Source organism: Eimeria acervulina, genomic scaffold, assembly GCF_000499425.1.
Source record: "Eimeria acervulina Houghton genomic scaffold, Eah_scaff36, whole genome shotgun sequence".
NCBI classification, from domain to species: domain Eukaryota; phylum Apicomplexa; class Conoidasida; order Eucoccidiorida; family Eimeriidae; genus Eimeria; species Eimeria acervulina.
This window is the reverse complement of record NW_013547358.1, coordinates 79,106-104,305: the sequence shown is the minus strand read 5'-3', so window position 1 is coordinate 104,305 and position 25,200 is coordinate 79,106. Positions and strand designations below refer to the sequence as shown.

General features: G+C 49.3%; 4 protein-coding genes across 4 annotated transcripts; 3 read left to right on the top strand and 1 right to left on the bottom strand.

The window, feature by feature from the left end:
• Nucleotides 1–1,127: 1,127 nt before the first annotated feature.
• EAH_00007850 (transcriptional co-activator ADA2-A, putative) lies at nucleotides 1,128–6,331 on the top strand (the record flags this gene model as incomplete). The annotated part of the gene is made up of 10 exons (XM_013392154.1): nucleotides 1,128–1,153; nucleotides 1,349–1,835; nucleotides 2,225–2,432; nucleotides 2,666–2,818; nucleotides 3,134–3,236; nucleotides 3,451–3,531; nucleotides 3,771–3,909; nucleotides 4,552–4,860; nucleotides 5,263–5,392; nucleotides 6,006–6,331. The coding sequence occupies 10 exons, from the start codon at nucleotides 1,128–1,130 to the stop codon at nucleotides 6,329–6,331; spliced, it is 1,962 nt and encodes a 653-aa protein (XP_013247608.1).
• Nucleotides 6,332–8,382: 2,051 nt separating this feature from the next.
• EAH_00007840 (Os05g0513200 protein, related) lies at nucleotides 8,383–11,450 on the top strand (the record flags this gene model as incomplete). The annotated part of the gene is made up of 6 exons (XM_013392153.1): nucleotides 8,383–9,094; nucleotides 9,202–9,281; nucleotides 9,739–9,867; nucleotides 10,166–10,363; nucleotides 10,778–10,895; nucleotides 11,131–11,450. 6 exons carry the CDS (start codon nucleotides 8,383–8,385, stop codon nucleotides 11,448–11,450), a joined length of 1,557 nt encoding a protein of 518 aa, XP_013247607.1.
• Nucleotides 11,451–12,600: 1,150 nt separating this feature from the next.
• Nucleotides 12,601–13,725, bottom strand: EAH_00007830 (hypothetical protein, conserved; the record flags this gene model as incomplete). Its single annotated transcript, XM_013392152.1, has 1 exon — nucleotides 12,601–13,725. One exon carries the CDS (start codon nucleotides 13,723–13,725, stop codon nucleotides 12,601–12,603), a length of 1,125 nt encoding a protein of 374 aa, XP_013247606.1.
• A 3,047-nt stretch (nucleotides 13,726–16,772) lies between these two features.
• Nucleotides 16,773–25,003, top strand: EAH_00007820 (Nucleolar protein 6, related; the record flags this gene model as incomplete). Its single annotated transcript, XM_013392151.1, has 15 exons — nucleotides 16,773–17,281; nucleotides 17,454–17,910; nucleotides 18,330–18,510; nucleotides 18,675–19,096; nucleotides 19,241–19,661; nucleotides 19,866–20,019; nucleotides 20,197–20,299; nucleotides 20,713–20,851; nucleotides 21,035–21,140; nucleotides 21,431–21,843; nucleotides 22,003–22,153; nucleotides 22,354–22,470; nucleotides 22,685–22,786; nucleotides 22,917–23,312; nucleotides 24,829–25,003. 15 exons carry the CDS (start codon nucleotides 16,773–16,775, stop codon nucleotides 25,001–25,003), a joined length of 3,846 nt encoding a protein of 1,281 aa, XP_013247605.1.
• Between the last annotated feature and the right edge of the window lie 197 nt (nucleotides 25,004–25,200).

Below are 25,200 nucleotides of genomic sequence, written 5' to 3'. Positions count from 1 at the left end.
GCATCAAACATTGATCGTAAATGCATGCATGCGCTGTTGCATTTGCAGAAGAATTCGTAGTAACGGGTGTTGCTAAAGCGTTAGACAAAAAAGATAAGGCCGCCTTACCCCCCAATGCATGCATGCATCTCTTGTGACTGTGCCTCTGCACTAAAGATGCCTCGAAGAATAAAAATATATTTAAATATTTAATATATTTCACTCAAAAGCCTTCACCTCCCTGTAGCTCATAGCTTGAATCTCGCTAAGATAATACACCTGAGTTCTATAATAAGAGAATTATAATAAAGGCCTCGCGAGAATAATAAAGCACTGTGTTATAGTAAAAGTAATATTATAAAAGGTCTGGCTTACTGCAGAGAGCAACAAGGAGCAGGCTATTGAAGAAAATAATCATTTGTATGGAGACAAATTAATGCAATTGATTATAATTGTTTTTATTGTTGTTTTTTATCTACTAATTATATATCTTTCGGTCGCCATACAAATATCCCCAGCGTAGCGTAGCTGAGGTCTGCGGCATTGAAAACTGAGTATACGCTGCAGCGCCGCTTTCTTTGAAGTATTTAAAAGAATATTAAAATAAAATACTATTAAATTGAATTTAATTTAATTCTTTCCGCTGACTGCCTCAACTTACCACATCAAGAAAGCCCCAAAACAAAATGCATGCAACGACGGCCACTGGTGTTTCTTTCGGATGCGACAAGCCTCTGTCTTTGTTCTATGGAAATAAATAATTAAATTTCTTTTTAAAATTTTCTTTACTCTACACCTAAAGCAATAAACACTTGTACAACTCGCGGCGCCGTCGCCTATGCCTTCTCGCTGCTGGTAGACTCTGTCCCGTTTACCGCTGGGCTGTACTGCCTAATGCTTGGGGTTTAGGGTTTAGGGTTTAGGGTTTAGGGTTTATTGCCTATGGCTTTCTTTGGCTGCGACGCGGCAGCTGGCGGTGAAGGGTTATGGATCTAGGGTCTAAGGTTTCAGGGTTTAGGGTTTAGGGTTCAGGGTTTAGGCATCCATCTGTCATGCTAAGCCGACAATCCTTGAAGCTAATGAAAAAGTGTATTTGTTTTTCTCTGATTGATTTGTTAATCTGCAAACCAAACAAAACTGCAACTTAAATGCAGCGGGAACGCGCCGAGAGGAGGTATGCACATGCAGATCTCCTTGCATGCACTGGGGCTCATATTTATAGATTAAGACTGCATATTGCACAGCAGCCATCTCTTTGTCACGTCGAGGCAGCAGCAGCAGTAGCTGCAGCAGCAGCAGCAGCAGCAGCAGGAATATGTGTGCATGTGTGTGCTTGTGCGTGTCTACTGCATGCGATTGCTTGCTGCAGCCCCAAGAGGCTTCGAGCTGACGATGCATGCTCTGCATCGCTGCCTCCAGTGGACGTGGACCAGCAGCAGCAGCAGCAACAACAGCAACAGCAACAGCAGCAGCAGCAGCAGCAAGGGGGTGCTGCATCGGGGAGCGTTGCTACTCTTGGTGCTGCTACTCAGGGGGAGCTTGCTCCAGGTGTTCTTTCTTCTGTGCTGTCTCTGCATGCACGTTTTCATTGCGATGTCTGTGGGGCTGATATAAGCGGCGCATTTCGTATACGCTGCGCGGAGTGCAAAGACTTTGACTTGTGTCTTTCTTGCTTCTGCAGCGGCCGCACCAACAGCAGCAGCAGCAGCAGCAGCAGCAAGCAGCAGCACAAGAACACCCACTCATATATACCTGTGGGGCGCAACTTGTTCCCTGTCTTTAGCTTAGATTGGACAGCAGAAGAAGAAATGTTATTAGTTGAAGGCGTCAGTAAGCATGGGTTTGGCAATTGGCTGGTGAGCCTCTCTGTCTTTATCTCTTTTTTTATTTTTATATTTTTAACTCTGTCTTCATGCTTCTCTCTCTCTCTCTCTCTTTGCCTCCCTCTCTTCTTTGGCTTCATTTGTCTGTCTTCATCTCTAGTTCTGTCTCTGTCTCTGTTTTTCGGTGTCTTTGTTTTATCTCCTTTCTTTTTATATGCTGCTTCTATATGCATGCATGCATATATGCTGCTTAGTGTATGCATGCATGCATATATGCTGCTTAGTGTATGCATGCTTGCATATATGCTGCTTAGTGTATGCATGCATGCATGCATATATGCTGTTTAGTGTGTGCATGCATGCATGCATGCATGCATGCATATATGGTGGTTAGTGTGTTGGGGTGTCTGCGCATACACCAGGAAGTGGCGGAGTTGGTGTCGCATGCATCTTTGGAGCCGAAGACCCCTGATCAATGTGAACGACATTATTTGTCTTATTATTTAAATTCACCTACTTCTCCTCTTCCTGATTTGTCTGCACTTATTCAAAACAAAGACGGAGGAGCACTCACACCAGAAGAGGTTAAAACAATGCGAGAGGCGCAGCAACAAACAAAGACAGAACCAGGTAAACAAACCCCACAAACAAACTCCTCACCTGTACGTACACCTCAAATGCATCAGCAACGCCCCAGCCATTATCGTACACAAGAAAGATTAGGCATTCAAGCCTACGCTCTCCCTATGCCTTTACCTCTATGCAAGCAAACGCATGCATGCATCCATGCATGCGTTTGCTTGCATGCATTGCATGGGTCTGCATGCACTTGTGCATGCGTGTGTCTGCATGCATGCATGCAGAGCCTTCTGGGGGCACGAGCAGCCCCACACCATTGGCGCGCAAAAGCCCCAAACCTTCGCACTCCATCGTTGGCTATTGGCCACTACGCGGCGACTTCGACGTTGAATTCGATAATGACGCAGAACTCATCTTAGCAGATATGGAGTTTAAGGGTACGCATGCATGCATGCATGCATGCATGCGCCTGCATGCATACATGCGTGCGGCTGGAAGCATCCATGCGTGCGTCTGTATGTGCATGCATGCTTCTACCTGAATGTGTTTGCGTGCATGCATGCACGCATGTGCGTCTGCATGCATTCATGGGGCTGGATGTTCCTTTTGTTTTGTTTATTAAGTTCATCTGGCAGTCTCTGGCTTGTAGGGTGTATATATTGCATATTGTAGTGTACATACACCGCGTATAAGACGTAAGAGGCCAGCGCATGCATGTGCGTGGGACGGCTGCATGCGTTTGGGGTGTACAGACGGCGAAGCCGTGCAGGAGAGACAGCTGAAGCTGCAAATTATTGAAATATACAACTCCAAACTTGATGAGCGCATCTACAGAAAAAACACTATCATCAGCAGGTGCCTGCCTCCACGCACAACACCGGAAGCCCCATATGTTTGCATGCATGCATGCATGCATGCATTTGTTTCCTAGTTTGCGTGCGAGGGTTGCTTGAACGCATGCCGTATGCCACTCCCTGCATGCGCTGGTGCATGCATTTTTTGTTTGGTGTTGCATGCAACGGCTTTATTTGGGGCTGGGCGCTGCATGCGGGATTGTGCTGATTTTTAGGGGTTTGTTGGATGTTAAGTCAATCCACATGCGAGACAAGAAAAGAACAAAAGAAGAGAGAGACCTCCACAACCTCTTCAAGTGAGCACAGCATCACCAAACAACCAGAAGAAACAGCAGCAGCAGCAGCAGCAGCAGCAGCAAGAAGTACGGCAGCAGGAGCAGCAGCAGCAGGAGCAGGAGCGGCGGGTCTATTTATTTCTATGTTGCTGCGTTTATGCTTTCTTCTTCTATCGATGTTGCAGCTGTTTGTTAGTTAGTTAGGGTGTATCCCTGCTGTTTATTGTTTATTTTTTGGGGTGTATGTACACCTGCTGCAGGCCTTTGGCTCGCTTTCAAACAGATGAACAGCAAGAACGTCTGGTGCAGCTGCTAATAGAAGAACGCCGCATCCGTAGCCGTCTTGCGCTGTTGCATGAGTGGTGTAGTTTGGGGCTGAAGACAGCAAAAGAAGTAGAAGTTAGTCTTTTGTTTCGTTTGTTATTTGAAATGCACTTTTTAATCTTGTATTGTATTGTTTATATTATCGGGGAATATTATTAGATAACGCACTTATATAATATAAACTATATTAATTATATATATGTATATATATATATATGTAGTGATGTTATTAGGCGAGACGTTTATATAATAAGAAATTCTGTATATTGCATTATTAGGAGACAATTAATTCATATAATATATATTTTTATATTTTTTATTATATATTTTATATTATTTGTATTGCTTCATATAAATATTTAGTATGCTGCGGGCACTTCAAGCGCCTCCACAGGCAGCAAACCCAAACAAACAACAGCTGTGCAATGTTTATCTGTCTATGCATGCAATATATATTGTTGATATATATTATATATACATATATAATAATAATAATTATTATTATTATTGTTTGTTATTTAATGTCTATGCAGTTTGACTCATTTAAACAAAATTCACAGCGCACTTCATGCAAGAACACCCAACACCCGCACTCAAGCCTAACTGCAAATATATATATATATATATATATATTATATATATTATATTTGCAGCTGTATATATATATATGGGGGTTAACTGTCTCCTTTGTTGTTTATGATTGATTAATCTCTGCAGGCGTATGAGGAAGAGAAGGCATGGAGAGAACAGCTGCGCACTCGTGCCCCGGACTTGTGTCTTTCAACAGCGCCACCAGGCACGATTCATGCAGCAGCAGCAGCAGCAGCAGCAACAGCAGCAGCAGCAGCAGCAGGTGCCTCCTCCGCAAAGTCTCAGCTCGCCACTGCTGCCAAAGGCAGATCAAGCCAGAGGGGAGGCTCTGTCTCTGCAACTTCGGCTGCTACTCCGGGGCCCGGGGGCCCCCAAGGGGGGGCCCCTCCAACCCCTATTAAGAATTTCCCTGGGGCGAAACTCCTCAAGCCAGAGGTGAGTGTTGAAGTCCTTGGCTTCTATGCTGCCAGCAGCTTGCGCGCATGCATGCATGCAATGCAGGGGGTACGGGGCTTGACTGCATACATGCTGCACTGCATGCGGGGCTTTTGTATGGCTGCATGCAGGCAGGGGGAGCTGGGGTGTTTGTGCTTTGTCTGCTTCTTTTTGTGTTGTTCTTGTGTTATGATGTTCACCAGTTAGAATTAGTTTGTTTATTTGTTTGTTTGCATGCATCTGTCGGGTGATTAGTTGTTTTTCTTTCCGTTTTGCACGCACTTCTGGATGCGCCGTACTCAAAAATTACTGTATATACTATTATAGGCAGGATAATAATAATTATAATCATAAGCATAATATTATTATTATTATTTATACTCATCGTTTTGTTTTTCTTAGGAGCTAGCCTTCTGCGAGGGAGCGCAGCTGCCGCCTATCTTTTATTTGCTGGCGAAGCGCATGTTGGTGCATGAACTGTCTGTACACCGCAAGCTCGAAGGCAACACTTTAGATAAACCAGTTGAACTCTGTAAGCCTTTAACCCTAAACCCTAAACCCTAAACCCTCAAACCGCCCAGGGAGACCTAAACCCTAAACCCTCAAACCGCCCAGGGCGCCTGAACCCTAAACCCTAATCCCTAATCCTGCACTCAGCCTGTGGCACATAAACCCTAAACCCTAGTCCCTCAAATGGCGGGTGGCTTCTAAACCCTAAACCCTAAGCGTTAAACCCTCCAACAGTTCATAGCACTTGAATCCTAAACCCTAAACCCTCAAGCCACCTGCGGTATCTGAACCCTCAACCCTAGAGACTCTGCTGCCTTTACCCTTCGTTAGAAAGATGTTATTTGCAGAAGCTAAATCTGTACAACGTCAGAATGTGTCATAGATGCAACAATTAGCAAATAGATGTCTCCGAGCAATACTAGCCGGAAGTATCCTTGATAATTAGGGTTTTTAATGTAGTATATATAATATAATATAATATAATATAATATAATATAATATAATATAATATAATAGAATATAATATAATACAATATAATATAATATAATATAGTATAATATAATAATAATACTATATGAATGAATTACAAGACGAAATAATGCACTGAGTTTGTGTGGTTGTGTGTTACGCGCAGTGGTGCATAGAGTGGGTCAGCTGTATGATTTCCATTTAAATATGTGGCAGTTTGCTTCATCTCCTCAGAGTTTAGGGGGGCCCCCCGAGGCCCCCAAGGCGTTGATGGGGGGCCCCCCTATTGAGGGGGGGCAGCAGACTGTCTCTCTTGCTCAGGAAGGGGAAGGAGTGCCGCTTCCTCAGTTCTTACAACCTGGGGTGTATAGGCAGCTCGGTAGCACTGCGGATGAGCAGCTGCACGCTGCTGCTGCTGCTGCTGCTGCTGCTCCTGTTCACATGGCTAGCAGCAGCACAGCAGCAGCTGCTGCTGCTGAGCAGCAGCAGTAGCACTAAGGGGGGCTGCAGCAGGGCCTACTGATGCCCTCTTCTTCTGTTTATTTTTCTGCTTGTTTTTCGAAGTGGCGCATTTGTTTGTTTGCGTCTGGGAGCTCTTTAAGTTGTGCTAGAAGCAGTTGCCTTTCTTCTTGTCTCTTATCTTCTTCGTTTGAGTGCTGTATTGCCAGACGAGAGAGAGAGAGGGAGAGAGAGAGAGACAGAGACAGAGACAGAGACAGACAGAGACAGAGAGAGAGACAGGGACAGAGACAGACAGAGGCACAGACAGAGACAGAGACAGAGAGACAGAGATAGACAGAGACAGAGACAGAGACAGAGAGACAGAGACAGTAGCAGACGCTTTGTATATACAAACCACTTCCATAACACTGTTAAGAAAGAAGAAGCATATTTGTTGCTGTCTATCTTTGAAGAAAAGAATTCAGTAGACAAATATTAACAAACAAACTGCGAACGCCAAGCACCTTACTGTTTATTCATCTTCCATTCAAAGCCTCGCTCACCTGCATGCATGCATGCATGCATCCACAATATAAATTAATGCATGCACGCATGCATGCATCAGCTGCACGCATGCATGCGTACATGCATGCATCCCGTCGCGGCACAGCTACCACGCAGTAGAGAGAAATCCAGCGTAATGACCAGGGCCCCAAAGTACTCTAGAAATGTTGCTCCGTGAATATAATATATATATATATATATATTTGGGCTAAATAATGTATGCATGCATGTATATTTGTTTATTTTATCTGTTTATTTTAAAAGAATAGATGCGTCATAGAAGTTCGCCCTGTCTTGCGAATTGGCGTCTTTGCGATTCCCCTTAATACAGAACAAATGCATGCATGCGCCAGCCCCAAACTAAAGCCTAAATGTAGCCTTTGTGGGCCCCCCATATGAAATTATAAACAAAAAGAACAGATACTGCTGGAGGGGGCCTCATATTGCTTATACTTTATATGAAGGTCTTTTAATTGAGCTTTATAGGGAGAAGGAGTATAACCAGAAAACAAAAAAAAACAACAAAGAATGAGAAGTTGCAATTCTTAGAGGTGTTTTTGTTACTCTACTTGCATGCATGCTCTTCTTCTTGTGCCTTTATATATTTTTTATTATTTGTTTTCGTCGTTATGTTGGAGTTAATATTCGGGTTTAATTTTCTATTTATGCTTATGCTTATACTTATATTCATATTTTTACTTATATTTACATACGTATCTAAATTTATAAGGATATTTATACCTACGTATATATATATGTATATTTATAAACATATTCATTTACCGTTCATTTGCAGTATTTCTGTCTGTCGGCTTCATAGAAACCCCCAACAGATCGCGCTCTATATACTTACACACATATACATACATACATATATGCATATATGTATACATATACATACACATATACATACTTACATATATATATATATATTCATACATATATATCTATATATATGTATATATATATATATATACATATATATATATATATATATGCATGCATGCGTTCATACATTTATGCATACATACACATATACACATACATGCGAAGTACTGCATGCAAAGTGTTATTTGCTGCTTCTCCTCGTTGCCTTTTGCGTATTTTGATGCATTTATGCTTATTTTAATTTATCTTTTTTCTGTCTTCGTTGCTGCTGCGCTGCTGCTGCTGCTGCGGAGCCCGCCTCTCTTCGGGCCCAGCAGCCCTCAGCCCCCATGGAGGCCCCGCAGAGCTGGCGCCTCAATTGTTATTTATTTTATTCTTTTTAGTAGAATAAAATATATTTTGATTAATATTTAAGACAACTGAGGCTGCATGCATGCAAAAGGAACCCCCATTTAGGCCCAGTTTCATCGAGACCTTTGCTGCGGCTTCTGCTGCTGCTACTGTTGCCGCTGCTGCTGCTACTACTGCTGCAGCTGCTGCTGTTACCGCTGCTGCTGCTGCTGCTTCGACTCTACACACGGCTAGTAGCGATATTATTATGCAATAAAGAAGACAGAAGAACACCTCAAGGGGTACTGGCTGCAGACATCATGCAGTGTAGCAGCGCCAGCGGCGCATGCAGACGCGGGGTCCTGGCTGCCTCTACTGCTGCTTCTGCTGCTATAACTGCTAATGGTGCTGCTGCTGCGGCTTCCTGGCTTCCTCAGGACCAGCGGCGCCTCTCGACGCAGAAGCCGTATGGGTTGCTGCGGGGCCCTCTCCCCTGCCACTGTGGGGTGGGGCCCTGGGGGGCTGCATGCCGAGGTAGACAGAGGCCCTCTTGTGGGGTTTGTTGCTCGTTACTAAACAGCAAGACAAGGGGCCCCCTGCCTTCTCCTGCTGCTACAGTGTCTGGAGCTGCCTGCTGCTTCGCCTCTGCAGCAGCAGCTGTGCCCTTGGCCCATGCTGCAGTTGCTGCTGCAGCGCGACAGACTGCAGCACTGGCGGCTTCAGGTGCAGCAGCAGCAGAAGAACTGCAGCAGGTTCCAATTGGTAAGGGGCCCCATGCCCTGAAGGCGGGGCCCTCAGAGGGAGGCAGCGAAGCAGCCGCCTGCCTTCCTGAAGGGGCCCCCGAGGGTGCTGTTCAAGACTCTGCGCTGCAACACAAACAGCAGCAGCAGCAGCAGCAGCAGCAAGATGGGAGTGTCTCAGGGGACTCTAAGAAGGGTTTGTCTTTGGCGGCTGTTGTGTGGGGCGCCGGGGCTCTAGGCTGCAGCATCTGGGCTGTGCAATACATGCGTCAGCACAACCTCAGCTTTACAGGTAGGCTCTGCTCGTTTGTCCTGCGTGCGGTGTATGTACACCTGAGCTCTAGATGGAAACAGCAGCAGCATACAGCTACATTATTTGTGTATGTTTTCTTCACTCAGACTTCATTAAGGATCTCTGGAGACGAGCAGACGCCCAAATGAGTGCTACCCACGACCGAATTCAAAACGCAGTAGAAGACGTACGCATGCATGCAAGACCAGCGAGCTAGCTAGCTGGCTAGCCAGCCGGCTAGCCATTCTTGCTAGCGCGCCACACAGCTAGCTAGCTAGCTAGCTCCCTTCATTGAATGAGCAGTGCACTGTAGACTTCGTGTCTTCTGTTTCGTTTTATGTGTTTAAATACACCCGAGGTCTAGTCCGCAGAGATTTTGCTTTCATGCGTGGCATTAGCTTGTCTTCTTGCTGCCTCGTTTGATTGAATGGAGATGGGCTTCTATGGCTAGCTAGACAGCTAGCTAGCTGGCTAGCTAGCTGGCTAGCTAGCTGGCTAGCTAGACAGTCATACATGCGGCGGTGGCGTTCTTCATTTAGCAGGTGTAGTAGTGGGTGTTGAGTGTTGGAGTGTAATTGCGTTGTTGGGGTGTATGCGTAGCGTGTGCGGTGTACGGGGAGTTCTGGGGTGTATGTGCGGCTCAGGCTATTTGTAACGTTTTCCCTGAAGAAGACGAGCCACTTCTACCCGACTTTAAAGATTTAAACTACCCTGAGTTCCTGCCTACTCTGGTGCTCGACTTTGACGGAGTCCTCGCAAAAATTGGACACGATGTGAGCCCATGCGACACCCCCAAAAGCACGCATGCATGCATGCATGTGCCAGCCCCAAATGCGTACATACATGCTTGGATGCACTGGCCTCAAATGCATGGCTGCATGCATTCTCTAGACCCAAATGCATGCATGCATGCACGCATGCATGCATTTGGCAATGCGTGCATGCAGTGCGTTAGTGAATTTATGCATGTGTGCTTGCAGCGTTTGTAGTATATATTGTGTGCGTTGTTAGCGTGCATGTGGGGTTGTATTTATGTGGGTGTTTTGATTTTGTTCTGGGGTGTATGTACAGAGAACGGGGGGCTACAAGCTGAGGAAACGGCCGTTCAGCGAGGCGCTGGTGAACCAACTCTCTCACTTTTATGAAGTTGTCGTTTGGAATGCAGATCAGCCTCCTGTTGTACAGACTGCGTTGCAGCAGTGGGGCCTCCCCATCACTGCTTGTTTAAATTCGGACAACATGTCTCGTAGACAAGGGCGCAGAATTAAGGTACGTACACGCTGCATCCACTGCATGCATTGCATGCATTGCGCGCACTTCATGCATTGCAAGTATTGCATGCATTATTGCATGGGGTGGATGCACTTCGTGCATTGCATACAGTGCATGCATTATATGTACTGCATGCTTCTTGCGCTTGAAACGCATGCAGCAGCGCGCATAGTGCATGCATGTTACATGCGCCTTGGGGCTTGTGCGGGTGGCCTTGCAGTCGTTGACGATGTCTTTGTGTTGCATGCACATACGGCCAATTAGTTGCATGCACAAGTTGATATAAACCCCTTGTTTTTTATTGGTGTTTCAGTTCTTTATGGGGAGAGGGGTTTGCTCTCTCCAGTGCCCTTCTTCCTCGGTATTGCATGCACCTTTGGGGCTGCCTTTCTTTGCATGCATTTTTTTCAGGACTTTTCACGACTGGGGAGGCGGTTAGATCGTCTAATTTACGTGTCGTGCACTGACGAGGGACTGGACGACCGATTCCGAGCCAACTTCATTCGGGTGTCTCCTTTTGAAGGGACAGGTATGTGATATATGTGTTTGTTTGTTTGCTTGCTTATTTTTCTTGTCTGTGTTGTTGTGTTGCTGTTGTTGCTGCTGCTGCAGCTGCATGGTTCTACTGAGGTGTATTTGTGTGTCTGCTTGCTGCTGCTGCTGCAGCTACCTTGTTATATTCGTGCGCCTGTTTGCTGCTGCTGGTGCAGCTGCATTGTTGTATTGAGGTGTATTTGTTTGTCTGTTTGCTGCTGTTGCTGCAGCTGCCGAGATGCTCGCAGACCGGGAGTTGGGGGACTTGGTGAATTTTCTTAAGCACTGTTCTTTAAGTGCAGAAGACGTGCGAGTAAGTATTGCTAAATACGGTGGAGGAGAAGACGGAGGCGTAGGCCGTCGCTTTGATGAAGCAAAGAAAGCACAAGAGACAAAGGCCTCACAAAGAAGAAGTATAGGGAAACTCTTCGGTATTAGCTCCTCACAGGGGACAGCGGGGGGGCCCCCTGGCTTCCTTCCAACCCCCCAGCAGTCTGCTGCACTAGCAGCAGGAAGAGGGGGCCCCTCAGGCAGCGGGGCCCTCCGCTAGGCAGAGAAGGGGGGCCCCTCTTCTCTTGTCCTCTCCTGTCCCCCGAAAGGAGACAGCAGCAGTAGGGGACACCGCAACAGGGCCCCACAGGCTCAGGCGAGAGAGGGGGCCCCCCGAAGGGCTTTTTTAATACTTCCTGACGCCGTGCATGCATGCATGCATGCATGCATGCGCCCATAGGACGGTGAACACTACTGCAGTTTGTTAAGGAGACAATCGACTGGAAGAAGCAATCTACGCTCACCTGCATGCAGCCGCATGCAACTTCGCAGCGCCAGCACTCGTAAACAAAAGGAGACAGGCAGAGATACAGAGAGGGAGAGGTAGAGAGAGAAGGGGGGCAGAGAGAGAGACAGAGACAGGGAAAGAGAGACAGAGCCAGAAAGAAACATAAACGGAGGAGAGAGAGACAGACAGAGAGAGCCAGGAAGCGAGAGAGAGAGAGAGAGAGAGAGAGAGAGACAGAGACAAAGATATAAACGGAGGAAGAGACAGAGACAGAGGCGTACGATGCATATCAAGCTACTCGAGCCAAAGAGTGACTGCCCCCTCTCTACTTTATTGTGGCCTACGGATTTAATAAGAGATAAAAAATAGTTTTCTCCCCCCCTCCCTAGCGCATGCATCGGCCTCCGTGCATGCAAAGCTGCAGCCCCACACGAGGCGACAGGAAACCCCTATAGGTTTTATTATTAAAGAGACGCGGAGCCTTTTGTCTCATGTAGGAGACAGACAGCAGACAGTCTCTGCAGCTAATCAAACAGAAACTACTGACCCTCTCCTCTCCTTAACAAGACTTAGCAAGGCCCTGGGGTGTACGTACGCACCGTTGTCTCACGGGCCCGTTGCAGTTAATGCATGCGCCCTTCACAAGAGTCTGCACTTCATTGGTATACGGAAGTAATGAGCGAAGAAGCAACAGAAAGATACAAAAAGAACCACTGCCTGGGGGCAGTTGGGTTTGCTGTTCGTCTCGCCAGAGATGAAGCAGAAGTTTAATCAACAAGTACTTAAAAGATTTGGGGTGTATGCAATGCATGCAGAAGCAGCACCATGCGGCGACTCACCGCGCTCTCCGTTTGCATGCATGCATGCATGCATGCATGCAAAAACGCATGCAGCACATTTCTCTCTCGGGGCTTGGCTTTGTCTATGGTGCTTTCTTCTTAACCTGCGTCTTCCGGGTGTTTCCACTCGCAGCCGTTCCCGCTGCTCTCTTCAAACGGGTCCCTGTTTTACTCGAGTTTTGAGGTTTTGCTGCTGCTGCTGCTGCTGCAGTAGCAGCGACGCTGCTGCTCTCGCTGCTGTCCTTCGTAGGCCTCTGTATGCACGTCTTCTCTGGCGCCCCCGTAAGAGCACCGCGCAGTAGCCCATCTTTCTTGAGGCGCTGCTCGAGAGATGCTGCAATTTGTGCGGTTAGGTAAGCAGAAAGCAGCGAAAAGGAGAGCGCGTTGCTGCTGGAATCAGGGGGGGAGCAAGCAAGATTGCTGTTTTCGCTGCTGCTGTTGCTGCTGCTGCCGTTGCTGCTGCTGCTGTTGTTGCTGCTGCTGCTGCTGAGACCGCGCTGCATTGCAATCGCAGCAGCAAGCTTCGCGTGTTTTCTTAGGAGGAATGCCAAAGTCTTATCCATATTAAGGCGTACAAAGAGTGTGCCCCCCAGTGCGGCCTCAAGACGCTTTTTACCCTCTTCAGCGCTAACAGCTGTTGCTGCTGCAGCAGGGCCCTGCTGTGCTGCTTCCGTGTGATCAGCAGCAGCCCCTGCCGCCTCCTCTGTCTCAACTTTAGTTGCATTCAATAGTCGGATGTCGCATGCAAAGTGCAGACGCCGCAGCACTGCTGGGTGCTGTGCTACAGCCTGGAGGTTGCGACGTATTTGCAGGTCAAGTTTGTGAGAAGCAACAGCATCGAGCAGCGAAACAAAAGAAGAAGAAGCATGCTGCTTCAAGTGAGGCAGAAGCAGCAGCAACGGGTCTATAGGAGTGGCCAGCAGCAACGAGGCGTCGCTCAAGACCAACTCGGGAGGCAGCAACGCGGAGCAGGTTCCCACGCTTCTGCAGCTTCTGTTCAACTCGTATATTGATTGCCCAGAGACGAAAAAATCTACCATCACCTCGGGAGCTGAGGGATACGGCAAAGAAAGAGGGAGAAGGGTGGGCCCAGTGGGGCCGTTAAGTCGTGAACCCGTTGCATCTTTCGGTGGTACTTTGGGTGGGGTTGCTCCTCCAGGGATCAGCAACAGCCGCAGCTCGTGCGGGGAAGGCAGCGGCTTCGTCATAGTGAAAGCCTCCGCCGCAATGCTGGCTGGGTTGTATGCGGCTTTAGCGAGAAACACACAGCGGAGAAGGCAGCTGAGCCTGCAGCTTGGGCGGCATGCAGCGAGGAAGGCACGCTTCTTTCTGGCGGATTCTTCGGGCGTCTCAACGCCGTTAAAAAGGTAAAATGTTGTTTTAGCTCAATTAAATTATAAATATCTGAAAGAAATACAAAAGGAGCCGCAAAATCGACAGGTTTCCACAGTGTATTAAGTCTGCCGACGACGTGGAAGTGAACCGCAGCCAAGCCGATATTCTCTCGCGTATTCGCACAAAATGTCCACATGCAACAGCGGAAATAGAGAATAAATGGTATAAGTGGTATGGAAAGTGATGTAATAAGTAATAAAAAGTGCCTTGCATGCAACCTATGGCTCGGTTGCGTGTTGCTCGCTGGGGGGAAGCCGCTATGCTGTCTGGGGGTTACACATGCAGCCCGTGGGGAAGACAAACAAACGTTCAGCTTTCTTTACTTCTTAATTAAAAGCTTTTGGTTTAAACCCTGAGTTGAAAATTAACTATTTGTGATGGTGCTCCACTGCATTCTTCCAGCTGCCTCTGTGCTATCTACACAGCGCCGCCTTCGGCGCTGGTTGGGTTGGTGGCCAGCGGCTGGCAAGAAGAGTTCTGAATAAAAAAATGTTTTGCAATATAAACTCGTAAACCTTTCCGCTATGTTGCATATTATGCGGCAAATAAGTAGTTGCTGGAGGCGAGGCCGAGCTGGTGGCCCTGCGGTCCAGATGCATACAGCGCGGCACGCAATTCAAATAAGGCATGGTTGATGAATTCACAACAAGAAGTCAAGGCAGCGTCAGAAACCTGCAGCATAGGGTCAGGTCTTTCCGTACTCTTCGAGATTTTCTCCTGCATCCTAAGACCCAGAGCGCGAAATAGATCATATGCAACTTCACAGATAGGTATCTAGCTGCACTGGCGTGGTCTATACTCGGGTTGGTACACGAACACGTACTATGCCTTAGTAAGCGCTCTCAACGCAATCGTAAGTACAACAATTGCCTACAGTATTGATACAGACACCAATAGCGGGTTCGGGTGTACTTACGTGAGAAGGCATACTGCAGCATTAGTTGCAACTAAGACAACGAGGTGCGCTGCAAGTCATCTCAGGCATACCCTTTCCCATATCCCCAGGCGCTTGGGCCGCTATACTGTTCTGAGAACTGAAATGAGGTTATGGGGTGCTTTCAGGAGCTATTGTGTTTAGCCTTTTTGCCTAGTGTCTGTATCCCTCCCTATTCTGTGCAGTTTAGCTGGTTCGTAGAGCTTTCATCAATGAGCATTTGGTGATTGATACGGAATCGAACAAATCCTAATAAGTCGAAGAACCTTCAAACTGAGACTCAGGGGCTTTCAGGTACGCTAGACGTAAACTCGTGCGTTGGCTCTGAGGTATCAAACAGAGTGGTGGCTTAAGCGAGACTTATCCAAGTTTTATTAAGCTCAGATCTAAGAAGTTAGGATGTACCCACGTCGCACTATGGCCTACTCAGCATCCTACTATACCCCTTTTGTGTGGGAGAGTAATGCCTTAGTACAAGATCTTTTGAAAGGCAGCATCAGGAAACGCGTCTCCCGTTCAGCATGTGTGATGTTTGTTTATCTCCACCACGAACAACCAGCACAGAGGGATAGTAAACAGAACCCTACTGTATCATTCGGCAACGAAAATTGTAAAGTGTTGCTGCAACACCTCACCAATGCCCCCCACCCACAGCAGCTGTTCTCTATGGTATGTTTAACATTTGTGTTTAATGGGGCCGCCATTTGTTGCAGGGCCCTTCAACCACATCAATTCTGAATTGTGGGGCTCTGTGTAACGCTAGCCTTCTACATGCCCCTCCAGATTCCCTGAGATGCTTGGGAGTTGAATGCCTGAAGGTGCATGCGACTATTTTATTGGTGTATAAGTACCTATCCTATAGTGGGCTGAAGAGTCGCAGCATTACAGATCTACCGCTACGGTGCAAGGGGGAGGGGGCATTAATGTTCTTAGTTGCACAGGAAGCTTCAACAATGAGATCTACCAGCCTGTACACCCGAGCTTCTCCGTGCAAAGGAGTTGTCGCAATGCCAGAAAGTCGATGTTCAAGTGCTGAATCACTAGTAGACGAACAGCTGCAAACGGCTACAGCTCCCAAAGAAGACCCCATATAAATATGCATATATATATATATATATTTACTTATTTATAACAATTCCCTCTACATCTCAGGCGACAGACACTCCACGCTGCCACACGGCTCGAGCTGCCCGCCGAGCAACCCCCTGCTGAACAGCTTGGGGGAAAATCCAGATAGATGATATATAATATATATAACAATTATAGATAAATACAAACAGGAGCATAAACATAATCTGTGAAAATTTGTACTTCGTCCTACATTTCGACGATGCCGCTTCGTTTGGCTTATGACGCGACAGACGCAGAGCGGAATGGGGGCTACTAGTAAAGGAGGTATTGAGCTCGCACCTGTCTTCTTCTTTGTTTTTATATGTGAACTGTAAAGAAATTATTGAAAACAGGAGCCGAAGACCACCGGTTTCCGTTGTTTGTAGGGGGCCTAAGAGGGGAGCGGGGGCCCCCGGGCAGTATAGGGTAGTAAGTAGCATGCAATGGATGGGGCTTGAGGCCCACAGTAGTGCAGGCCCTGGTCTTTCTCTAGATCTCCCTAAATATTGAGTAATATTTACTGTTATTACTTTTCTAGGAGGTATTTTCAAGACCCCAGCATGTGCAACAACGCAACAGCAGTATCTGCCTCCTCCATATTTTACTCCGTTCCAAGAAGCCTCGAGATGTGAGGGCCAGCACAAGGCCAGCGGTCCTTCCTGCTTAGTAAAATATTTTCTAGCTGATCTACTGAGTGTAAGAGCGACAGTAGTTTAAAGAAGGCTTGCTCCCCTCTCTCTCTCTTAGGGGGCTTTCTTATTGGGGTTTTCGGTGGTGTGCCGCCGGGGGCCCTATCTGCCTTCCTACTTTGAAATAATGGATGGCCTAAAAAAGATAAGGCGGGGGGGATCCAAGAAGGCGGGGTCAAAAGAAGAGGTTCCTTCTGGTAGCCCCGCAAGCCTTTTGGAGCTGCAGCTGGAGGCCCTTGAACGTGGTCTGCGTGTTTCCCCCCCTGCGGCAGGTGTTGAAGGTTCTTCTTCTTCTGTTCTTTTTGACTTTGTATCCTTCTTGAAGCATTTTTTCCATAATGAATTCCGGCCTTTGCCCATTGTGCTCGACGCTGCTGCTGCTGCTGCTGCAGCAGGAGGAGGAGCAGCAATAGACCCGCAGGCTTTCACCTCTCCGAGGGCTGCTGCCATCTTCAGCCAAGTCCCCGGCAACTCCAAGGCGACATCCCCAGTGTGGACAGCTCCGCGGCCTTCTAGAGTTGAAGTCGTGGGTAGCTGCGGCGTTGGTGTGGGGCCACCCGCCTTCTCGCGCAACTTAGATTTGGCCTTAGAGCTCCCTGAAGAGGCATTTGACAGAAGAGATTACTTAAATTACAGGTGAGACGGGAAAGTTGAGTCTTGTGTTGGGGTGTAGGGCTGCAGACAGCCCTGTTTGCGTGCATGCATGCATGCATGCATGCATGAAGGCTTGTTGCTCCAGTAGCTGTGGGAAGCCCCAGGTGTCTGGCCACGTTATGCGGCTACTGGGGCACTTGGGGTGTATGCACAGGTACCTCGCGAAACGCGCGGCTTACGTTGATCTTCTGCACAGCCAGCTGCAGAAGGCCCTGGCTAAACAGCAGCAGCAGCAGCAGTCGGCATGGGCAAGTGCATGCAAGCAAGCCGGTTTGAGGGTAGATGCGGAAGTGAGGCCTTGGAGACTGGATGGCGTGAAGACAGTCGTTTGCCTTAGGTTTGTGCCGTTGAAAAAGGAGACAGAGACAGCGAAGAGGACCGCAACAGCAGCAGCAGCAGTGGCAGCAGATGCAGACGAGCTGAAGGCCCAGCAGCGGCTCTGTAGGCAGCTTCAAAACTGGGAGCTTCGTTTGTTCGTCGCCTGCTGCGGAGGCCTCTTTAAGGAGAAGTTTCTGAGGCCCAATGCCAATGCAGTGCGGCGCAGAACAACCGCCACCAAAGGCATGAATGAGACAAAAAGCCCGATGGAGACTCACCTCACAGACGCACAAGTTAGAGCCCTACCCCCGACTCCTTACTACAACGGACTCGTACTCGAGGACTGCCAGTAAGTCGCTTCTATCCAAGAGGCTGTCTAGCACGCTGCTGCTGCTGCTGCTTCTGCTGTTGCTGCAGCTGCTGTGCCACAAGGCGTGCTGCTGCAAAGAACCATGGAAGCCCGACACTATCACATGATGGAGAATAAACTGCGAGTGCTGCTGCTACTGTTGCCACTCCTGCTGCTGCTGCTGTTCCCAGTGCTGCTTCTGCTGCTGCTTTAGTCCTTCCGGGCTATTTCGCTTATTAATTTATGTCCCTAAGCACCCCCTTCTCCCCATCTGCAAATTGTTCTCCTCAAGCTTTGTTGGGCTCGTTGGCTTATTTGTGCTTGTTTGTTTGCTTGCTGTCTCCTCGCTTACCCTCGCTACAGATTCATCAGGCACGCGGAGATCCTCCGCAAATGCGCGGCGGACTTCAGCGCTTTCGGCAGCGGCCTCCGTCTCCTGAAGGCCTGGGCTCGGCGGCGGTCCCTCCTCGATGCGGGCCCCTCTGCATGCAGCCCCACAACAGGCAAGCACTGCTCCAACGTTTCCTTGTTAGAGATGAGTTGAGTCCGTCTGCTTATGTGCCTTTTCTTCTTTGGTTTGCTTAGAGATGACGCGTCGTGGTTTTTTCTTGTGTTCTTCGTGTGGGTAGTATGGAGGGAAGCTGCTACTATGTGCATGGCGAGGCGGGGCTTGAAGAGGGGTGTGCTACGGGTTGCTCCTGCATGCAGGCGTCTGTTGCGGTTTTACGCTGTCTTGGATTCTGGCCCACGTCTGCTTGGCCTCGGGAGATGTCGCCCGCGCCGCCTCACCTCTGCAGCTCTTCCGACTTGCGCTGTCTTTCCTTGGGGGCGCCGACTTCCAAAGCCGATACTACTGCTTAGGGGATGAGACAGGCCGCCTAAAGCCCACACTACCAGTGGAGACAAACGCTCACCTGGAAGCAGCTGTCACTGCGCGCAACGACGCAGCAGATGCCGCTGCTGCCTCAACTGCTCCGGGTGCTGCTGCTGCTGATGAGGCGGAACAGGCTGCTCGTGCACCGCAGTGGGGAAGCCGAGAACTATGTGTAGGCCTCGTAGAGGATGCCTGTCTTTTTGACTCGGAAGAGAAGACATTCAATATTCTGTGGCGAGCCCAACTGCATATTCAGGTAATTGTGGGGACCCCTGGAACGGAGTCTGGAGAGCAGTATCTCCCTGACAACTCATAGAGGGAAAGACAGGATTTAGGCAATCTTAATTGTGCAGGTTTAATGCGGCTTGGGGGTTTTGCGTCGAGCGGCGTGCTTGTACAGGAGCTGCAGCAGGAAGCCCGCACCAGCCTGGCTGCGCTGCAGAAGCTGGAGGATCCGTTTCCCCTCCTGTTTGGGGAGCAGCAGGAGCATCTGCTGCTCAAGTCGGACTTATGGGTGCAGATCCCTGCCTTGCCTCCCCGTGGAGACGCCTACATGCTGGACACGACGATTCCCGTGGCCAACTACAATCCCCCGCCTTCAGACCGCCGTCATGTGGCACAGGGACCCGCTTACGAGGAAGACGGCTGCTTGTCTGGAGACGACCCCATACACTTCGATCCCCCCAAGTGGGAGACGGCTCCAGCTTTCTTAGGCGCTGCCACGCTCGCACGCATCCTTGTCAGAGGACTCGGAGACCGCATGCAGACCTTCCGCATCCGTTTTGCCCTCGCTGGGCCGACGAACCCAGCGCCACGCGACGGTAAGGCTGCCGATTGGTTCTTCTATTGGCGGTTGAATGGAGTTTCACTGTACTTGCATGATGCGGAGAGATTCAAAAGGCAGAAGATTCTTGTTGGTGCTGCGGTACATCCCCCCATCCCCTTGCTCGTTGATACCATTGGCGTCGCCCACAAGTACGGAGATGGGTTGGGCTGCAATTATCTGGTTGTGCTGGCATACTCAGGGAACGCAGTCGATACCTTCCCCATCGGAGTGGTGATTTGCATCACATTAAACGGGAAGGTGTCCGCCCGCCTGCTGGACCGAGGCCCTTCTGTGGTGGATGCGACAGAAGCGGCTGCGCAGACCCCCCGCGCTGTCGCTGCTGACAGCTTTAGGTGCGTTCTTCCTGACTTGCTTGCATAGCTCGCACCAAGCGGTTCCAGTTAGAGGGGCAGCTCGACGCCCTTTACCTTTTTGCTGTGTGGCGAAATATGAGCTTAAGGGCTCCACATTCGTATGCTTGTCAGTAGAAGCTTTACCTTTTGCTATGAACTGTGTGCCATTTTGCACAGGAAATTCTGGGGTCCTCGTTGCGATGTGCGGCGGTTTCAAGATGGGCGCATGCTGCATTGCGTGCTGTGGGAGAAATTCGTCATTTTTGAGGGGCCTCAAGCAGTTAGAGCTTCGAGAGAAGTTGCGCAATCGCAGACACCGCCAGAACAGATCGCACGATATGTTCTGCAGCGGCATGCAGAAACCATTTGCCGTTACACAGTCTCGTGGGCGAAGAAAGAGCCATGCACAGCTGTGAAAAACCAAGCACAACGCCTCGCACTAAATGTTCACTGCAGTCCACTGGGTCCTAACGGCCCGCTCTCTGACAGGCAGAAGGCTCTAGTTCGAGTGAGCTGCGGATAACGGCTGGCAATTTGCACGATGGTGCAGCTCCCAAGCGTTTTTAGCACCCCTTCAGAATCTCATCCGTGTTCCCATATTTTCAATGACTCCCGTATGATTGCTGTGGTTAAAAGGGGCGGCGTTTTTCGTGACATTCCTGCCTACGCGTTTATTGTTGGGTGCATACACAGGCATTTGCGGAGCTGAAGAATTTGCTTTGCGCCTTAAGTTCTATTCCGCTGACCATCAAGCAAGTTTGGCACTCGGACGCTGCCTTACGGCACATGGAGGTCTTCTCGTCAAACATTTGGGATCCTGAAAAGGCGGACGGTGCGTCTGCCCTCTCTTTGAAGGCCGCATGCGCTGTGCTGAGAGTTCTCCATTTGGTTAGTAATATACTTTGTATACTAGGGCTCTAGACGGTTGCGTATGCGCCGCCGCAGCAGCCTAACACGGCGCCCGAGACCAGGCCTGCGCACTTCCATTGGCCACTGTATTGTGCATTTGGCTCAGCGGCAACAGTGCACTCCGTCGTCGTCCAATTTGAAGACTCGGGCAAGTGGCCGGTGGAACCCGAAGCTGTTTGCAAACTCAAGACTGCGTTTCTCGTAGCCATGAAGTACGCCAAACATTTTTATACCACTTCTATTCGCGTTGCCTACCAGCATGTCACTTCGAATTAGGTCGTCAGTAGCATTCGTGCTTTCATGATGGTATTTAACATTGCACAAGTACGTAACGGACCAGTGCAAAGATCTCCACACTGTGGCTCACTTGCCAAGGGGGCATGCCTTTTGGTCAGGTCGCAGGGTACTGGTCCCATTTGTCTAACTGCTCTGCAAATTGGGCCCTATACGACTGGTAGCACTTTGCTCGCTCTGGATCGACTGCGTTTCCCGACTTGTGCAGCGAGGAGCTCCTGCGTGATTACTCTGTTTCAAGTAATGTTATGGAGTCTTTTCTGGACATTCACTTTCAGTCGTTCATTTTCCGTGTTCAAATATTCCATCCTAACGAGGTAATGGAAGAAGCAAACATTTTCACGAATTTCTCTCTGAAGCCAATCACAACGCATCTTGGGAAGATGCAGAGCGGACCTGCCAGCAGCGGCAGGGAGACTTTGAGATTTGCCGGCGGTTCAACAGACGAACTGAAGATAGCTAAGCAGGTGTGCGATGTATTGCTTCAAGAAGATGTAGCCCTCTTGTCCGCCGTCAACCCATACCACACGGACCAAGTTTTGCATCTCCGCAGTCTGTGGTGGGCGCCGCAAGCAGCCGCTTTGGTACATAGTTTGGCTCTTAAACACACGGCATTCGCTGGTGAGGGAAGCGCATGCAGCGCGTTTGGAGTTGACGCGTCGTACTCACATGGCTCTCGACCATACGGCTTGCTTAGTGTGCTTAATGTGACAAGGCGTTTCTGTGAATACTGTGGCCTGCACTTTCGGTGCCTGTTTTTTCTGCACCGTTGTTCTGCAGGTGCTGTGAGACTGGCAGTTTTGTGGCTGAGCAAACAGCTGATTGTGGGGGCGGTGCACTTTGCGGAGCATGTCCTGGCTTTCCTCTTTGTCGACTACATGAGGGCGGGTTATGGGAATGCGCCCCAAAGCCCGCATGTTGCCTTTCTGCGGTATGCATGTAGGGTTGGTTCTTGGTGTTTGCGCCTCGTAGCAGTAGAAGTGTGGCAGGTGCTTGTATCTGAGAGCGAGCGACAGAAAAAATATCGTTTCTGATCTCGACAGCGTGAATGTATCTCTGCAACGACGGAACCCGAGGTAGTTGAGCATGCGCTTGCGCTCCACGCTTTTTGGGTGTCTGCCGTACTTGCAGGTTCCTTCACTTTGTTAGCTCCTTTGATTGGGAACACAACGCTCTTCTCGTTTCGTTCGATTCCTCGGCCCCACTCACAGAAGAACAGCGGCGCCATATCCAGGTTTCTTTTGAGCAGTAAGTTATGCTGTCACGTATCTGGACGCGTGTGATGCTTCACTCCTCGGGAAAGCTTGCCTTGCCTAAGAGGGGAGCTGCGCAACGCTGCACGCGGCGCTACGAGATGGCGGCTTTATTTTGCAGACTCTTAGCGTCACTGTTGAGCTACTAGAGTGTGTGTTTCGTGTGTATTTGCGCATGCCCGTCTGGTTCGTGTCTTTTGCGCCCACAGTTTTGGCCATATTCCTTCTGTACACTCTGTCCTAGACCCACATGGCTTCATACTTCCACGGCCTGATCCTCCGTCTTTTCGTCGTCTTGTGGGATGTGCCCGGTACGAGCAAGAGAGTTACAGAGCACTAGGCCGTTCATTTATGCTTGTTCGACAATTTTGTTGCCATGCATGCTTATATCTCGGGGTCAATATGCTGATGATCTGCGTTTGGATGGGCTGTTCTTTACAGAGATTGCTTTCAGAAAATACGAGCCATCTGTATGACTTCCTCTCGGTTGACCGCCGCTTGGAAGGGTTTATTCTTGACCGACTGGCGCCAATTTGACATCATATTAAGACTCAAGGATCCGCTGGCAGCTCCGAATAGCGGCTCACAAGATACTATCTCGCAGAAGAAGAGGAGGTTTGCAAACTTGGCATTCGACAGCGACACAAGAGACAACCGAAAAGAATCCGTTCTTGGTGGTCTATTACAAGGAGGAGCATCTACAGCATTGCCTCAATATTCTTGCCAAAAAGGTCTTCGCCTTTCGCCTACATCACCGGAGACAGCAGCCGTCTTGGACGACTTGCTGCTGCGAGCTGTGGGCTCGAAAGCATGCACGAGGAGGTATTTGTTCCTGCGGTTCGTAAGACGTTTATTTCAGGCTTTTCCCGATACTTTTGTTCTGGGGCTAGATTTTGTACAAGCACAACAGCTTGCTGGAGGCTTACCGGATTCCATAGCTCTGAAGATACCGCCAGCGGCGCTTCTCTGTAGAGCGCTGCAGCCCGTAGAAGTGTCGCCACGCCTTCTGGTTTGCCCCTCATGGGAGACCAAGAAGACTTGCACCACTGCAAGGGAATCAGACAAGGAAAGCAGTAGTTCGCCATCAGATGAACGAACTTTTATGGCAGTTCTCAGCCCGTCTATGCTGTTAGGAGGCATCAATGCGATAGCCACAGGGTTTATAGAAAATGTGGTGCTCACTTGAGCCACCCAGATTTTGAATGGCACTTTTGCTACTGCTTTTTATTTGCAGCCCCCTATCCAGAATGCGTGAATGCGTGAACAATTGTGCAGAGTGCATTGCAGAACGGAAGGTTTATGGCGACGAGCAATTGCTGTTCAGCGTAGTCAGCTAGCAAAGGATTGTATCTTTGACATGGCAGAGCAGAGCTGGAATGTATCGTTTAGCTTATGGCCGCAACAGCAGGCTGCTTGCATTGCCTACAGTCGGCTTAGCTTGTGAGCCTGACGCATACTGACGAACCATCGTCCAATCTTCTCTTTAGCTGTGCGCTGAAGGACGTAGCGCTCTACTTCCGTCGAATATTCCCTCTACACCAGTACATTGGGCAATGCCAGTCAACGAAATTTTGCTGGAGTCATGGCTTAAAAACGGTCCGCCGTTCATCTGGCCACGGGATGGAGCCTTTCGCCGCTCAGGTGGAGTGCTGTTACGCAGCAGGTGGAGTGCGGTTGCACAGCAGGTGGAGTGCGGTTACACAGCGCCTCCCCTGCAACAGGTGCTGCAGTTTTGGCTTATCCAAAGCTCGGTAGGAAGAGGCGTGCATCCCTTTTCCGAAGTTCACTAGATGGGTCCTTTGAATACATTCACTGTGTTTCTCAAGAAACCCCGAGATGAAGCAGCGAGGCGGAAGTGAGCGGGAAATGCATGCAAAGGGAAGACGCCCTTGTGGACACAGAGAAGCCCAGTAGCATGCAAATGGCGCCAGGCGTAACAAGCGAGTTGTTAATGCCGATTTGCAACGTCCACCTGCAGCTGAATCTGCAGGGAAGTAAATGCATCTTCACTCTACAGAGCAAAACGGCCTGTGGGGAGTTTTCCCTGCAATTCTGCAATTCTGTCCCTGGCAACTAACGCGCGCGACAACTGCAATCGTGTACGGAGACGAACACTCTAAAATTCCGACTGTTGTGCTATGACACGATGGCAGAGGCAACTGTCTTGCCTCACCTGAACGCTGCACGTCGGTGTTACTGACTTCATCAACACATGGCGCAGGTTCAGCAGTTCTGCCGCCTTTAGCCAACATGCAAATCCACGTGCATCGCTGGTTCGCAGCGCGGCATTCGATCGACCTAGGACGCGATTTCGGCTACATATGGAAAGGGTTTGGACTTCTTGCGCTCACAGGAACATTCGCAGCCGCAGTCATCTGCCTGGCCAGCGAGGCGCCATCACGTGGATGCCTTTGCTTCGCAGGGACATCTGCACGAGGCGAAAGCGCTTCATCGACTCGGCCAAGGGTGTCCAGCCCAGTGTCCCAAAGTGGATCAATGCTCTGGCGAGCCACACCTTCCCCTTTTAAAATTCGCAACAGAAATTCCGTTACCAGGCGTTTAGAGTCACCCGTGGCGGAATATCTCGTTGCAGCGTGTTCAATAAGTAAAACGCCACGATTCGTAGTCATCTGCTGGAGGCCAGGTTGGGATGACAGCAGCCACAGGCAACGGCATCCCTGCGCCACAACTTCGATGTTACCCGAATGTGCAGACACAACCTGCG